Genomic DNA, 16,933 nt, shown 5'->3' with positions numbered 1-16,933 from the left:
TTATGCTTCAGTAGCCCTCAAATCCTGCTCTCCTGTCTGCAGGAGATGCTTAAAAACCTCCATTTGCACTGAGATAAACAAGCAAGTCTGCAGATGCTGGGGTCGAGTGCAGTACCTGAACATGCTGGAGAAACTCAGCAGGTCACACAGCATCCATATGAAGTAAAGGGTAACCAGTGTTACTAGTCAGCCTTTTGTCAGCTTTCCTATACTTCCTAGAAATGCTGCATGACCGGCGGAATTTCTCCAGCACATTTACTTATTGTCTGCAGGGGCACCAGATCCAGGAAACCTACCTGTAGGCCACGAGGGTGGCCCAGCCCCTCTGCTGTAGTGCAGGTGCATCACACGTAGTCCATGGTGCAACTGTATTACCCATGATTCAACCACAATGGGGGAAGACCTTAACTTGTCATGATATGAGTGAGATCCTTCCCACCACCACAATCTCAGGAAGTCGGTTTCCTCAGCTGTCCTGCTCCACTTGCAGTCCTTTGATTAGCTGCAAACTATTACAGTATCCTCCTGATTGAAGAGGTGACGAGGTTTCAGGTTCTGCCCTTGCATGAACTTTATCCAGCAGGGGCTCCAGACAGTGACTGTCAGCAGGTGCCTTAGCTCTGAGAGGTTACAACAGGTAAGAACATGTTCTGCCAGGCAGATGAGATGTCAGTGGAGGGAAACTAGACAGAACGTTGTCCCAGGAAGAAGCGGAAGCCTTTAAGACGGTGGAGGGATAGAAATGTACTGAGACTGGACATCCAGAGTGAAGATGAGATGGCAGAGACCAGGGAATCGGAAGTTGTCAAACTGGTGGAGAGTGTGGGAGATATCCCGGATGGTAGGTGGAAAGGAACTGAACAAGGAGAGAGAGAGAGAGGATGGAGTTAATATATGAGATGAGTTCAGTGTGGCAAGAACAGGGAGAAACAATGAGCCTGCCAGGAAAGTCTTGCTTGTGGATCGAGGGGAAGAAGTAAAAGAAGGAAGTATGGGGTTGGGGAATTAACAGATTGGAGCCTATGGAGGGGTATCTCCCAATGAGAAGAGATCCATGACAATGTGGGATACAGAGGCCTGGTGTTTGTTGGTGGCGTTATGGTCCATGGGTAGGTTGGCATCAAAAGAGAAGTTACTAAGGGTGAGAAGGAGTTTTGCCAGGCAGATGAGAGTGTTGGTGGAAGGAAACCAGTCAGAATGTTGAAGAGAATGGGGATGAAGGTGTGCAGAGATACATCACCATGGTGAACAGAAGATTCTGGTAAATGCGAAGATGCTGCAGAGGGACTGTTTCACCTCCAGCCTCTCATGTGTCTGCTGACTCCAGGGACCCATACTCACAAGCCAGGCCAACTGAGTGATATCATTTGGGCAGCCAAGAGCCAGCATGTATTGGGTGGCCTGTAGAAAGATCAGATTGAACTACAGGGCTTAAATTCTCTTTGTACTTCCAGCAATCGATGGCAGTTCCACCGACTCCACTCCACACAAGTCGAGTGCTCCAGGAAGAGAAGGACCTGTGGGAGGAGGTGAAGGTCAGTGCATTCTCACTCACATTATCTATTCAAAGGAAGCCCAAACATCTGTGTTGTAAACAGGTTGGTGTCAAAAAGAAAAGGAGCCTACATCTTTCACTGTCTCTGGACGCCACCAAAAGTTTTATTGCCAATTAAGTCTACAATAGTGTGGCTTCCTTGATATTAATGGAAGTGCAATGCCCAGTTTAGTCCTGATAATCTTCCACAAACAGCAGTCTTCCTAGTGACCAAGGAGAGTGGCTGCACCAGGAAGACCAGACTATTGTGCTCAGGCTGTTTTGATGTGAAGTAACTCTTCGGCTACCTGCTGGTAGATTTGTGACATCTTGCCATGCAAAAGATAAGGAGGGGTAGGCTCTAGGTGCTGATGAGGAGAGGATTAGAGTGCTGGAAGGGTTGCCAAAGGGAGCATTGGAGCAAGGAATATGTAGACTGGGTAGCATTATAAAGAGGGATGCATTGGACTGAGGGGAGTGTGTAAAAGATGTGGAGCTGGAGCAGTGTCACAGAGAGGAACCCATTGGGCTGGGAACAAATTGAAGAGAGGAGTATGTGGATCCGAGGGAGAAGGTGGATGCTTTGGAAGGGATGAGGGAGGGTGTGATTTGGTGTAATCAGAGCTGGGGACAGGGGTCATGTCAGAGAACTTGTGGAGGAGACCATGAGGCAGGAGATTGGGGGTGGAGGAATCCATGGGATGTGGGGGAATGAGTAGATGTGAAGAGGATAGGTGGGTCAGAGAGAAACATGATGGGATGCCGATGAGATAGGCGTGGAATATTAGGCCAGGTTGGGGAGAGGGTGGGTGTTAGATGATGGAAAAAGATCCTGAGCAGATTATTTGGGAAGGCATCAACATTAGAGGGGAGGGGGCTGATAGGTAACTGGTGAACTACATTCGTAAAACTCACTCATTGGAAATAATGATTGCCTCTGGCCCTTTTGGTAGTAGCCCTTAACCCTCTCATTACGATCTGCTGCTGAGCTCCTATTGGCCTCATTAACTGAGCAGAATTATGAGGAATGGATGTTGCACTCTTCAAGATTATGTTCCCATTGGCTTCCGCACTCTGGACAATCATGTGGGCTCAACTCCTGCCAATAAGTATGGCCTGCAGTCTCCTTCCCAGAGCCACGTGCCCTACAGGACTAACCCAAGGGCACCAGACGTAAAGGCCAGCTCCGAGACATCCTGGATGGCGAAGGGGAAAAGAAAGTTGTGAGGAAGCTTAGTCCAGGCATGAGAAACACTCAGGTGGTCTGCTATTCCTCATTTATCAATGGACCAACGCATGAAGCTCCTTCGTCCTATCTCCGCAAAAGGTCCGATACAGCATTTTGGAAATGAAAGGAACTTTAATGGCTTTTTGACCATGGCACTTTCCTGAGACCAGCGTGAAACAAAAAAAAAAACACTTGAAAAGCATTTTTAAACTGCTGGTGGGTTATAACAGACTGGTGTTCAGGATGAGGAGAAGGGGAAGAAAGAGGTTAATGCAGTCAGTGCAGCCCCATAGAAAAAGCTGCAATCTGAACTCCATTCCCAGGGCTTTCCCCAGCAGAACTGAGGAAGGAATCTGACCCACCAGGTTACGGACACTGCGAGAATGGAGGTTTTGTCAATACAGCCCAACTTTGCAGGGGAGGGGTTGAGAGGGGCAGTGTGTAGGAAGACTAAATCCATTGTATTCAACCTCCATGCGCTCCCACCACTGTTTCAGTGGGCCTCCAACCCCACGGCCTTCATTGCAACCCCTGCTCAGATCCACACCATCATCTGCTTCTGCCCCAGCCTGATGCCAAATCCCTAAGACATGCCTAGTTTCATCCACGTGATGTTCACTATAGAACATTACACCACAGTACAGACCCTTCAGCTCATAGCATTGTGCGACCAATGTAAACCCACTCCACAACAATCTAATTTTTCCCTACCTCACACCCATAACACTCTGTTTATTTTAGTGTATTGTTTGGGTGAGTAACTGGTGACAAGGGTAAAGGTGGGGGGGGGGGGGGGGGCAGGTGGTGTACAGGTTAACCATTCACCCTAAACACCATCCACTGCCCGAACTTGCCCCTCAGTGATGTTGGTGTCAATGCTCACTAAAACCCTGGAATCAGGTAGTAAGGTCACAATTTCTTCATCTTCCCTTGTTGAATGAGATGCCTGTTACTAAACTGTCCAAATTGCATAAAAGTCAAATGCTGAGGTTATGTTCACGTTATCCCCAGAAAGGGATTAACCTGCTCAAGTAGTCTGCCATGGTGTCAGTTTCACTGCTGAAGGGCCCAGGTCAACTGCACTAAAGCACAATTAACAGCTCAGCGCTACACAGATGTTTTTGGGAAGCATTAATGCTGACTGGTACCATTCTGCTGATGCATAGATAAATATTGCAGATGCTGGAAATCTGATCTGAAGTGCTAGAAACATCCAGCAAACCAGGCAAAATATCTGAAAAGAGAAATCCTTAACGTTTCACTTTCTGATGGAAGGATATCGATCTGCAAAGGTGCATGTTGATACTCTGTCTTTGGCACTTTGCTGGAATTTTAGATTAGAATACTTAAGTGAGCTGCACTGTCTGTCTCAAAAATCTTTTCCTCTTCCAAGTGACACTCACATTAATGCCTCAACACTGAAGCAGCTCCATTCTGAGAGGTAGATTCATAGATCTCACCTGGGGTATAGGCCCTATCCATTGTGTTGGGTTACATACGTACCACATTAACAAGTTTAGGATTCAATGGGATAGAGGCAGTAGGCTATTCAGCCCTCCCATTCAATAATATCAATAGCAAACTTTAAAATTACTCCCAAGTTTAGTCAACTGTACTCCCAGCACCAACTCCTGGAGGGTATTAGTCATGACAAGCACTAAAAATAAACATTAAACACCACCATTTGCTTTCTGTTCCTTAGTTAATTTTGAACTCATGCAGTCTTCAATTGCATTGGTTAATATTGCTAGCAAGTCTAACGTAAAACTTTATCAAAGACCATCAAAAGACTACATGGATATAAATCAACCATGAGACTATAAAGAGTGAACAAGTTAAACTAATTTTTTTAAGTAGGGGAGAGAGAAACTGGTTAATTGCATGGTAATCCAAGATCTATGGGAAAAAAACATAGACTCAGTTATTTGTGTCAAAATGAATTGATATTTGGAAAACAATTGACCTAATAATGGAAGTTAGCACTGATTTATGAAGAAAACAATGAAATTTTTTGAAGGAGCAGGAAGAACTAGTGAGGTAATTAATTGTTTAAACGCCATAAAATAAACTTCAATTTCCTCCCACCAATCGAAATGTACTGGGAGTGTAGGTTAATTGGGCAGCATGGATTCGAGGGCTGAAATGGGCTGTCACTGTGCTGTATATTTAAATTCTTTTAAAAAATCTGGGTAACCACAATCCAATAATTTTATGGGCCTTCATTACGAAAATCAAGGCCTGTGTGACAATGAGATATTGGTAGAATGGATACAAAATTGTCTGGCAATACTGTCCCAGAAATTAATGCAGTACTTCTGCAAAGCCTCCTAGAAATTTGTAAAGATCTAGCATTCCTTCCTTGTGTTTGCATTCTTGGATCCTGTTTACAACCCCAATTGTGGCACAACATGTCCGTGACCAGCTTATCATCTTGCCATTGCCTTCCTTAGTGATTTGTAATATGCTCCCTCTGCTCTTCCATCCCCTGAAAGTAGCATCATTTGGACTATTGCCTCCATCTACTCTTCCACCACTGAGATTTAGACTCTATGGGCTTTCATGTCATTTCTCCCAAAATATGTTCTGTTGGGACCATGGGAAATGCAATTTAATAACTCCTAAGGTGAGTTACTATACTGCTCAGTCTTTATTTGTATCAGTCAATTGAGCAGACTTAAATCCCAACTTGATGAACATATGTAATAGTCTCATACCAGTTGTGAGAGGACACAGTGCCCTCTGTACATTTTCAACAACAGCTGTTCACTTGCTTTTATTTCTTCTAGACATTGGCTAATTTATTTAAATTGTTTCAAATGTAGTGCCCTTCTATTTTCCAGAGAGATCTGCTAGAGTGTATTTTTATTAAATATCTTTTAAAAGTTTGGATATTCATCATGCCATTAACTGCAATGACTCTGTAACTTCATTAAAACTGGAAAAAGGTTAGTTAATTACCTTTAATGAATCCCCATTGGAGGCCCAAGCTTCAAGTAGTATTTCAATCGCTAATGTTAGACGAGTTAGTGAGCCATCTTCTGACTTTGGAATAATATAATGTAATTTCTTTAATCCTTGGACACCACACCAGTATTTGAGAGGATTAAAGATTGCAATCAGAGCTTAACCTATCTCTGTCATATCTTCTGTCAAGATCTAGAGACAGTCCACCTTAACTACATAGATGTAAGGTGAGAGGGGAAAAATTTAAGAGACCTGAGCAGCAGCATTCATTGACACGAATGATGAGTTGGCTTACAGAGAGGAGGTTGAAAGGAGGAAGTGACAGAAGCAGGGACAATTGTAACAATCAAAAAGCATTTAGATGGGTACATGGATAAGACAGGTTTAAAGGGATGTGGGCCAAATATGGAGAAATGAGACTAGGTTGGCATGGACAAGTTGGGCCAAATGGCGTGCTGTAGCACTCGATAACTGGCTAATTTACAGCTCTGAGAGAACATCTCACCGTGGAATAGTGGTTGAGAGTCACCCAGCAGGAGAAGGTTCCTTGAACATTCTCAACTTGAACGATGGAAAAGATGGACCTTGAGACAATGTGCATGCCAAAGCAAAGATGGGCATCTTCAGCTAGAAGTGACCCATTGCTCATAGATGGTTCTCCTCTCACTTTCAATCTCGAGCTGGCCATTCTTTGTCATTATACAGTCAGTGTCACAAGTCACTTTCAGCCCTTGAATGTTGCCCAGATCCTGCTGCATGCAAACACAGGCTGCTTCATTTGGTATGAAACTGCAAGTGGAATTGAACATTGTACAATCGTCAGCAAACATCCCCATTTCATATCTTAAAACCATTGATGAAAAGAACCATTTCCCTTCAGACTCTTGAATGGACCTCCCATTAGTAAAAGATGATGCCTTGCAGGTTTAACTGTTCTTTTGCACTTTTTGTCTTATGTGACATTTTAACCCTGCACTATTTTTATCCGAGCACCATCTCCTTTTATTTATATTTTGCACTATCTATTGTACTACGGATAGCACACAAAACAACACTTTTCACTGTATCTAGGATGCTGCCCTGAGGAGCTCCTGACAACCAAGTTCAAGTTTATTGCCATCTGATAATACATGTATAACCCAACAAAACAATGTATCTCAGGACCATGGCACAGGCACACCCTACACACAAATTACATATTGACATAGTGATCCAAAATAAATATATATAAATAATTTACAGATTTATAGGATTATTCAAGTCTCACCATTTCAGGAAGAAGCCATTCCCAGCCTGGCAGGCCTGGTTTTTATGCTCCGGTACCTCTTTCCTTGAAGGTAGTGTCTCAAAGACATAGCGGGCTAGATGGTAAGGGTCCTCAATTATTCTCTTTAAGCATCACTCCCTGTAGAGGTCATGGATAGAGGGAAGGGAGGCTCCAGTGAACTTCTCAGCAGTTTTTATCACCCTCTGTACTGACCTCTGATCTGATGCTTTGCAGTTACCATACCATAGTATGATACAGCCAGCCAGGACGCTCTCTATTGTGTTCATGTGGAATGTTGTTAGGATGGTGGCCAGTAGCCTTGCCCTCCTCAACCTCTTTAGCCTTCCTGACTAATGAGGGGGTGTTATGGGTCTAGGCTAAGTCATCCTTTAAATGGACACCACAGATCTTTATGCTCCCCACTTCCTCTAAGATGAAACCATTGATATGTATTGGGGAGTGGTCCTTCGTCCTTCTGAAGTCCACAATAATCTCCTTTGTCTTATCCACGTTAAGATTCAGGTAGTTGCTCCTGCACCACTGTTCAAGCCTTTCAACCTCCTCCCTGTAAGCCAACTCATCATTCGTGTCAATGAAGCTGGCTGCCTTTGTGTCATCCACAACCATCTATGACTGCCAATTGAAGGATTGCCCCTTGAAGCCCCGTGGCCAGTTTTACCAGGACTCTGACATGCCACACTCAGTGAAATGGTGCCTCATATCTTGGGGCAGCCCCACAAATATAAGGTTTCTGGTGAGTATGTGCAGCTTAATGATACATTCCACAACATTGCTGAAGGATTGGGTGGTAAAGTTGCTGGATCTGTTTTTTCCTGCTGCTTTTCATGGACATGACAATTCTCCATGCAGTCAAATGATTAGACTTCTCCAGATTGGCTTGAGCCACAGGTCATTCTGGAGCCCATACCTTTGCTTCTGATGCTGAGGTGTGGTGGCACCACTTGACCTATCCAATGCTATCATCTGTTTCTTGCTATCAAGTAGTACATGGATTGGTGAAGACTGGCTCAGGAATGGAAGGGTTCATAGGAGGAAGCAAAGATGTAATTATGTTCCTAAGCATAAACATCTCCTGATCCATTAACTTGTCCTGGACCACCCAGGTTTGTGGAGTGGCCAAGAAAGTGCACCAGCACTTCTACTTCCTCAGAAACCTGAGGAAATTTGGCATGTTACCGAGTCCCTCAACAAATTTTTCAGGTGCACCATTGAAAGCATCCTTCTGGGTGCCTCACTGCGTGAGAGCAGAATTGCTTTGCCCAAGACCGCAGGAAACTGCAGAGGGTTGAGGTAATCGCTCAGTCCATCACACATACTCCCCCTCCCCTCTGTTGATTCAATTTACACCTCCTGCTGCCTTGGAAAAGTGGGAAACCTATTCACATTTACTCTCTCTCCATCTCCCTCCTGTTGGGAAATCATGAATGTGCGATCATATAACTCCAGATTCAGGGACAGTTTTTTTTTCCTGCCATTATCAAACTCCTGAATGAATCATGGGTAAAATGATGTTGTCTTTGCTCATCCAAGCCTTAAATCTCTGTCAGTATCTGAGTTACATTATCTCTGGGAGGAAGCAACATTTCACTTGTGAATCTGCAGGGGTCATTACTGCATCCAGTGCTCCTTTTGTGGTCTCCTCTACATCAGAGACACTAGACACAGACTAGGAAATTGCTTTGTTGAGTATGTCGGCTCTGTCCACCGCCACAGCGTAGATCTTCTATCTGGGCACCCTCCAACCTGATGGCATTAACAATGATTCTCTGGCTTTGTTAAAACCCCCCCGCGCTCCATCCCTCACTTTTTCCCCTGTCACCTTTCTTCCCCCCCCCCCCCCCCCCCCCAGCTCTGTCTCTCCATCTCCTTTCACACAGACCAAATCAATTCTCACCTCTCCCCTTATCATATCCATTTAACACCTATTGTCAGTCTGGATTCCTCCCTCAGCCAGAACTCTCTCTATTCTGAGATTTCCTAGGTTTTTTTTTTCTTATTCCTGAAGAAAGGCTCAGGCCTGAAACATCTTTAATATATCTTTATCTCTTATGGACACTGCAAGACCAGCTGAATTCCTCCAGCATTTTGGTATGTTTTTATTAGTGAAATGGTCAGTCAGTGTTTTCGAGCATTATGTTCAGTTTTGGTCACTGTGCTGCAGGAAAAATGTCAAGCTGGAGAGGGTGCAGGGAAGATTTATGAGGATGTAACCTGGACTAAGGGCCTGAGCCATTGGGAGAGGTTGAGCAGGCTGGGGCTTTATTCCTGGGAGCGCAGTTGGAGGAGGTGGAGGGGTGATCTCCCAGAGGTGAACAGCATCATGAGAGGAATAGATAAAGTGAACACACAGAGTATGGGAATCAGTAACCAGAGGAGACAGGTTTTAGGTAAGGGGTGGTGGGGGAATGAAGAGATTTAACAGGAATCTGAGGGATAACTTTTTATAAACAGAGGGTGCTGGGTGCATGGAACCGGCTTTTTATAAACAGAGGGTGCTGGAAGCATGGAACAGGCTGCCAGACCAGGTGTTTGAGGCAGGTGCTATTGCAACATTTAAGAAAAAAATGGACAGATACATGGATAGGAGGGGGGTTAGAGAGATATGGGCCAAAGGCTGTGTGGGTGGGACATTTTGGTTGGCTTGGTCAAGTTGGGCTGAGGGGCCTGTTTCCACACTGTGTGACTCTGTCCCTTTGTCAATAATAAAGTAGGAAGTAATAACAAGAGTGGGGAAGGGCTGGGCAAGAAGCCAAGAAGTGATTGGATGTTGGAGAGAAAATCAAGAATTGGTGCAGGTAACTGAGAGATGGAAGCAGTGGTTCTCCCCAGATTGATTTCTGACCGTGTGGAAACCCTGACCTAACCCTCCACGGACTGAACCTTGAATGTGCTGAATTTAGTTCTCCCCTTCCCCTTCTCTAAAAAAATCTGGTCCCACTGTTTCCGCCTCTCCTCTACCTGCTCCAGTTCTTGTCCTCTCAACCTCTGCCTGTCTCTCCACCTCTCCTACCCTCCTTTTTAAGTTTGTTATCTCCCGGTCCCACTTTAGCCGAACGGGTCCCGACCCGAAACATGGACGCACCTGATGGGGGTTCACAGAACCTGAGAACACGACAGCACAGAAACTTCGGCCAAACTAATTCTGCCAGGTCCCCGCGCCGGACCCTAGCCCTCCCATAAACCTTGCCAAGAAGGTCCCTCTCATGTTCCCTTGAAGTCTATCCACTTCCTCTGTTCGCTCAGTAATTCCGGCATCTGGCGTTCCTGTGTTTCTCAATCTTCTCTTGTTAATTTCTGTTAGATTGGGAGCGCCGATTTAATGGTAAAATTGGTTTCGGACACGTGGCGCCATGCGACCCCCCCCCCCCCCCCCGAGGTTTTGCTCTAATGCGGTGTCCTGCTCTGTACCTACAGGACGAGCTGACGAGTGCACTCGCCACCATGCGTGTGGACTACGACCAGGTGACCATAAAGGACTTGGATAAAACCAGTAACCCCCTGCTGAACAAGAGGCGGAAGAAACAGATTTCGGAGGCGCGCTCATCTTCGGCGATCTGCAGCAACCAGTGAAGGGCGGGGACCATGGGACAACGACCCGGAGGCTTTGAAACGCCCCAGGACTTCGCACGACCCAAGATGGAGGTTGTTACCAATAAAATGTTTTGACTGACGGCGCCGCGGCCGGGACGCAAGGGACCCCAACCCCTGTACCTCTGGCGCCTACCTTTTATAACAAACGGCATTTGACCTTTAATTTGACTCAAACTTTGTAAGGAGGTTGGAAATAGGGGAAAAAGAAGATCTGCATAGACTGGATATCTAAAATAAAAACAAAATCATGAAAATACTCAGCGGTTTGGACGCAACCGTGGGAAGGGAGCAAGAGTTTGCGGAAAGGACGAGGCTCAACAGACGCGGACTGACCTGCCGCGTATTTCCAATGTTTTCGGTTTATTTTGTTGAACGAATCTCAGTGACGGGTGGGATAAACTCAGACTAGTGGGGTTTAGTGGGCTCCGAAGTAAGTGGCAATCTGCCCCGGTTTTGGAGACCCTTTGGCTGTGAGGTAGCGAGGCGTCACGTTGACATCGGTCGTGTCTCCGTGGAAGTGATGAGGGAACTGCCATCGCCGACAGCCTGGGGTGCACCGGCCGTGGACCCGCCGCGACAGCTCCGCCGGAACATCGGTGCTGGGAGACCGGGCCACCCGTGGAACGTTCACCCCGCAAGAGGGGAGAGGCGAATGCAAGCCAGCGGCACATGGGGAAGATCAGAATCCAGAAACAAGCACATTGAGATTTCTGCTGCTTTTGTATTGAGTCCGGTGACATGAATAATGATTGGGCAGAATTGTCTGTCAAGCAAAAGTTATAAGCAATGTATTGAAGGCGGGGTTTGTAATCAAGGTTTCCGTTCGGTTATTCTGGTAGAGACGGGAAAATTTGACGACCCGAAGCCCTTCCCAAAAATGTTGCAATGCAAGAAAAAGGCAGCAAAATATACACAGCGGTGACAGTCCAGGTGTTTAATGACAAGCATTCTAGGAAGGTATTTTCCCAGAATAAAGCTGAGAACGACTTGTGTTTTGAAATAGTTTCTCTCTTCCTCCCAGATGATAGGTCAAAGATGTATCTGGGGAATTAAGCAAATAAATCCCAGAGCAGCACTGTCAGACATGCATTCCACTGGATATGATGTTAAATGCAAATCTTGCCTGCCTATTATAAATTACATTTCTCTTGGGGGAGGGGGGAGCACAGAAGAGCCCTCGGTTCCAGCTTTCGGCCGGTGTTCTTCGCTTCGGCCGTATCAGGGAGATGCAGGCTCCCTCTAATACGCAGCCCGTTCAATGGACGCTGCGAGACCGGCTGGGTTCCTCCAGCATTTCTGTGTTTTTACGACAGTCACAGCGTCTCCAGACTTTAGTGATTCGCTCTAATACACCTGCCAGTTTGGCCTACTGGTCCGTGCTTCTGGGAGGAGAGGGCACTTCGACAGGTTGCTTGGGAATATTTCCTGGCTTTGAAACGGAGTACAAAGACCGTGGGCAAATAACCCGCGAACTCCCACATTTCACCCACGCACTTGAACAGAGATGGTCTTAGGAGGCAAAAGTTCCGCGGTTATTATTTCCTTGGAAACTAATTCTGACACGTTGAATGGACCCGGAAGGACTGTGAGGGGTGCACGTCCCAATCAGAGAGCCTAGAGTTTGCGGTCTGGATTTCCACATAAATATCCCCAGTCAGCGAATAGAGAGGAAGACAACAGATATAAATGTATGTTGGCTGGCGGTCACCGTCACACGCGCACCATCGATCTGAACTGGTCTGGTTAAAAGGACCTGCCCCAAGCGCCGACTGTCCATTTCTCTCCATGAATGCTGCTTGATCCACTTCGTTTACTTTTCATTGTTTGCCCCGGCGACTAAGATTGCGAGTTGCAGTGAAACGTTTAACAAGATAAACCAGTGGTTGAAGCAAGATGCCGGGTTGCAGCGACCTCGCGGGACCACCTTTTAAAAGAAGTGAACACGGGCTTGTCCTAAGTTTTATAATTACGGTGTAATTTTCATCTGACCGGGTTAGTTATCTGATTGCGGGGGAAACTTCGCTCAGGTTACGACGCAGTCTCCACCGACACGAGTTGAAGCTGGAATGGCGCAGCGCCCGGCTAACGAGAATCCCAGGACAGTGGATGTTGTGGTCGCTTTAAGTGGGCAGAATCCCTTTGGGATCGGAATCTGACGACACCTTCAGCCAAACAGCCGCCTCCATCCCTCGCCCTCCGCTCTGAGGTCGGGGAGAGTGGGGACCGGTGCTTGGAGCTCACATGTCTTTGGAGCGTCTGTGTCCTTTGTTCCTCGACACGAACACTGGTTAACCAGTGGTTCTCAACCTATTTTTTTTTTCACTTTAGTGTTTTTTAGAAAGTTGGAAAAATGTAATCTAAATACTCATCATTTACACTGCACGCCTTAAGTTCAGGTGCGCGTTAGTTAAGGTGCGTTGACGTGGAGTAACGTTGGGCGTCGAATGCATGAGGTGAGTTTTGCGGTGTGATTTGGACTGCAGGCTTTCCCCGAAAAGTAGTCGGGGGTCCTGCAGGATAAGCCGCAGTGCAGGAATTGACTAAAAATTCCTGCACTTTCCTTTTCAAACTGTCCATGTAACTGCAAATTTTGTTGATTGTGGAAAAACCCGAACTGTTACCACTTATTAACCATAGTGCACTGATGGCCATGGGTTCTCTGTGGATAGTAAGGGATTAAAACCTCACAAAGATAAGCGTATACAGAGCCGTTGTCATACCCACACTCCTGTTCGGCTCCGAATCATGGGTCCTCTACCGGCACCACCTACGGCTCCTAGAACGCTTCCACCAGCGTTGTCTCCGCTCCATCCTCAACATCCATTGGAGCGTTTACACCCCTAACGTCGAAGTACTCGAGATGGCAGAGGTCGACAGCATCGAGTCCACGCTGCTGAAGATCCAGCTGCGCTGGATGGGTCACGTCTCCAGAATGGAGGACCATCGCCTTCCCAAGATCGTGTTATATGGCGAGCTCTCCACTGGCCACCGTGACAGAGGTGCACCAAAGAAAAGGTGCAAGGACTGCCTAAAGAAATCTCTTGGTGCCTGCCACATTGACCACCGCCAGTGGGCTGATAACGCCTCAAACCGTGCATCTTGGCGCCTCACAGTTTGGCGGGCAGCAACCTCCTTTGAAGAAGACCGCAGAGCCCACCTCACTGACAAAAGGCAAAGGAGGAAAAACCCAACACCCAACCCCAACCAACCAATTTTCCCCTGCAGCCGCTGCAACCGTGTCTGCCTGTCCCGCATCGGACTGGTCAGCCACAAACGAGCCCGCAGCTGACGTGGACTTTTTACCCCCTCCATAAATCTTCGTCCGCGAAGCCAAGCCAAAGAAGATGTGAGTGGAACAAGGTTGAGAACCACTGGGTTAAGCGCAAAGGAAGAGCCTATGTTCTTCTGTAAAGTTTCCTAAGTCAGTTGATAATAATTTTAATGGACCTTAGAGAAGTGTATAAATGACGGTGGACAGAGTTAAGGGAAATAGTCGCAGTCCTTTTCCCCAGGAATCCAAAATGAAAAAGCCCTGGGTTTAAGGAGGATCTGAGGGGACAAATACTTCACACAGAGGATGTTGGGGATGTGAAATGAGCTGTGGAGGCGGCTACAATCCCAAGAGTTACAAAACGTTTAGATATGGGCCAAACGGAGGCAAATGGGACTAGCTTGGGCACAGTTTGGTGAGCAGGGATGAGTTCGGCCAAAGGGCCTGTTTCTCTGCTGTAACCCCCACCATGACTCCCAATTGTTGGACTTACTGTACATACCTCGGCTTGCTCCGCTGAATATTTCAAAATGCCTTAAACAAACCGATGGAGACCTGCCTGGAGGACATGGCTACTTTTTACAATAAGCAAGACGAGTCAGCCGTCCGTCTCTCGTCTTGATGAAGAGACGAAACCGAGACCATTCTTTCTCACTGATAATGCTTCACTCACTGAGTTGCTCCGGCAGAGTGTGTTTTGCTCCCGATTGCAGCATCTGCAGTTGCTCGTGTGTGACCATCTTCACCTGCACATCCATCTGCTCGCACCCTTATCTCGCAATGATTGCCATGTCCATTGATCTACCCACCCAGCTCTGGAGGCTCTGCGCCGACCACGCTGAATGCAGGGGTCACCCTCCAGCCTTTGTGATTCGTGCATAAGCGCTCTCAATTCCCTCTGTACAATAACATGTTGTCATCTTTCGCAATTTAAATAATAATCGAATCTACCATTTTTTCTTCCAAAGTCGATGACCTCGCATTTACCAACATCTGCCAAACCTTTGCCCATTCACTTAACTTTGGCTCTGTGCCCTCTACAAAATTTGCTTTTCCACTCGGTGTAGTGTCTGCAGCAGACTTGGACACGGTATATTTGGTCCCCTCCTCCAAATCATTTATGTATATTGTCAACAGATGTTGGCCCAGCACTGATCCCTAATGGCACCCCAGAAACCACAGATCGCCACCTATTTATCGCAACTCTCCACCTAGTGGGAACCATGCGAATGCATTATCACCAACTCCATGCATCCTTATCCTTTGCAGAAGTCTTTTATGTGAACCTTACCATAGCCTTCTGGAAATCCTAGTATACAGCACTCATGTATACTGTTACCCTCTTTCCATGTTGCTCGTTATATCCTCTAAAATCTCCAGTAAATTAGTTGAATATGACCTTCCTCAGTCCTTGCTACTTGAATGCTAGCTGGTGAAACATTTCTATCCAAATATCTCACTATTTCTTACTTATTGATAGCTTCAAGCATTTTCTCACCTTCAGGCGTTCAGATAACTCCGTTTGTTACCCGCCTTTTGTCTACATCCCTTATTTAAAAACAGCGAAGTGACATTTACTGACATCCACTACTTCAGAAGAGTCCAGAGAATTTTGATTATTGATTCCAAGCACATTACCATAACTTCTGCCCTTTCTTTCACAACCCTGGGATGCATTCCATCAGGTCGTGGAGGATTCGCCTGAGTGCTGGGCCTGCATTAAACTCGTGTTTAATGGAAGTGAGGGAGGAGTGGGATTGCAGGCAGTCGACCAGGTAACCAGATTCGTGAAAACATGGTTGCTCTCGGGGAGAGCCTGTGCCCTCTGACAATGCCCATGCATTGGCCAACAGGAAGAAGAATCTCAGGACTGGATGTGATATCGTGTATGTACTCTGACAATAAACCTGAACTTCATCCATTTAGCGGTAGATTCACGGAAACTTGCAGCGGCCCTGTTCGGGAATTAACCCGATTTCTCGCAGATCCTGACAGATTATTTTCTTCATGTTAAAAAGAACAGTAAATGCTGAAAAACACTCGGCAGGTCAGGCATTTTTTCCGCAATCATCTGTCCAGGGACCACAAGGGCGTAGGTTTTTCGGGGAAGGTTGGAGACCCGCATCCAGAGACCTTTATGCGCTTTAACTTTCCCACGTTTTTTTGCCGCACCTTCCCCGACACTTAATCGATGCCACCACCGTTTGCAGAATTCAGATGCCGTGGTCTGAGGAAGACGATGGAAGGACTCCATTCGCCCCACCAGTCTTCGGGCGTAGAGCAGACCATGTGAATGAGACAAGTCTCATTTGCTGGAGCACCCGGGTGTCCTCCACAAACCACTGCATGTAAAAGTTGGCCCCGATGGGATTGAACCTGAGTTTCTTTCGCCACTAACAAGGCTCTCGTACCCACCGGATGGTTCCCCCTTTCACGCTCAGTTCGCGATTAGGAACCAAGACTCCGGATGAGGTGACACGGTTATTTAGGGTCCTCTGGAATCACAATGAACGGAACGAACCGATTGTTGTCCCGTTTAACAGACATTTGCACAGGGAAATGGGTCGGAAAGGTTCAGAGGGATGTGGGCAAAACTGAAGAGCTTAGGTAGACAACTCGGTCAGCATGGACGGGTTGGGCCTGTTCCCGTGTAAAAGTCCACCACTTCAAAATATGGCAACTAAAAAGATTGAAATCAGTCCAACCTTCCGCCATTACCACGGTGACAGAGCTCTCCGATTCGCTACGGGATTAAACTTTCTATTTACTGATTTGATAAGGGGGGGGGGGGGGGGGTAGTAGGATAGAAACTCGGGAACTCTATCAGCGGTCGCCAGTGCAGTCAAGGGTTGCCACCGCTTTATGGCAGATTCCGCCTTCTCATGCACATCACGAACGGCAAGAGCAAAGGAGAAAAAGGGAATGGTTCGTTCTCACTTATCTGGAGATCGATTGAAGGTTCCACCATTCACGTCCACAATGAAAAGCAAACGACGTGAAAGCCAAAAATCGGAATTGGAAACGGTATAAGTGTTTTTGACGCCGATAGCTATCGAA

General features: G+C 46.6%; 2 protein-coding genes across 7 annotated transcripts in view; one reads left to right on the top strand and one right to left on the bottom strand.

Moving 5' to 3' along the window:
- The window catches only part of LOC138763118 (MAP kinase-activated protein kinase 2-like), a 101,089-nt gene extending 89,484 nt beyond the window's left edge, over positions 1 to 11,605 (top strand). The window contains exons 9-11 of one of the 2 annotated variants that reach the window (XR_011357325.1): positions 1,455 to 1,535; positions 7,510 to 7,747; positions 10,429 to 10,514. Coding sequence is in view for 1 of the 2 variants with exons in the window: in XM_069936786.1 (XP_069792887.1) it covers positions 1,455 to 1,535; positions 10,429 to 10,584 (237 nt within the window). In the remaining variant the exon portion in view is untranslated. Of the gene's footprint in view, positions 1 to 1,454; positions 1,536 to 7,509; positions 7,748 to 10,428 lie in introns of both variants that reach the window. The other variant, XM_069936786.1, reaches the window with a different exon arrangement.
- The window catches only part of rad54l2 (RAD54 like 2), a 219,274-nt gene that overhangs the window by 49,354 nt on the left and 152,987 nt on the right, over positions 1 to 16,933 (bottom strand). The gene's annotated exons all lie outside the window — the stretch shown is intronic.

Source organism: Narcine bancroftii, chromosome 5 (assembly GCF_036971445.1).
Source record: "Narcine bancroftii isolate sNarBan1 chromosome 5, sNarBan1.hap1, whole genome shotgun sequence".
NCBI classification, from domain to species: Eukaryota; Metazoa; Chordata; class Chondrichthyes; order Torpediniformes; family Narcinidae; genus Narcine; species Narcine bancroftii.
This window is presented reverse-complemented; position numbering and strand designations above follow the sequence as displayed.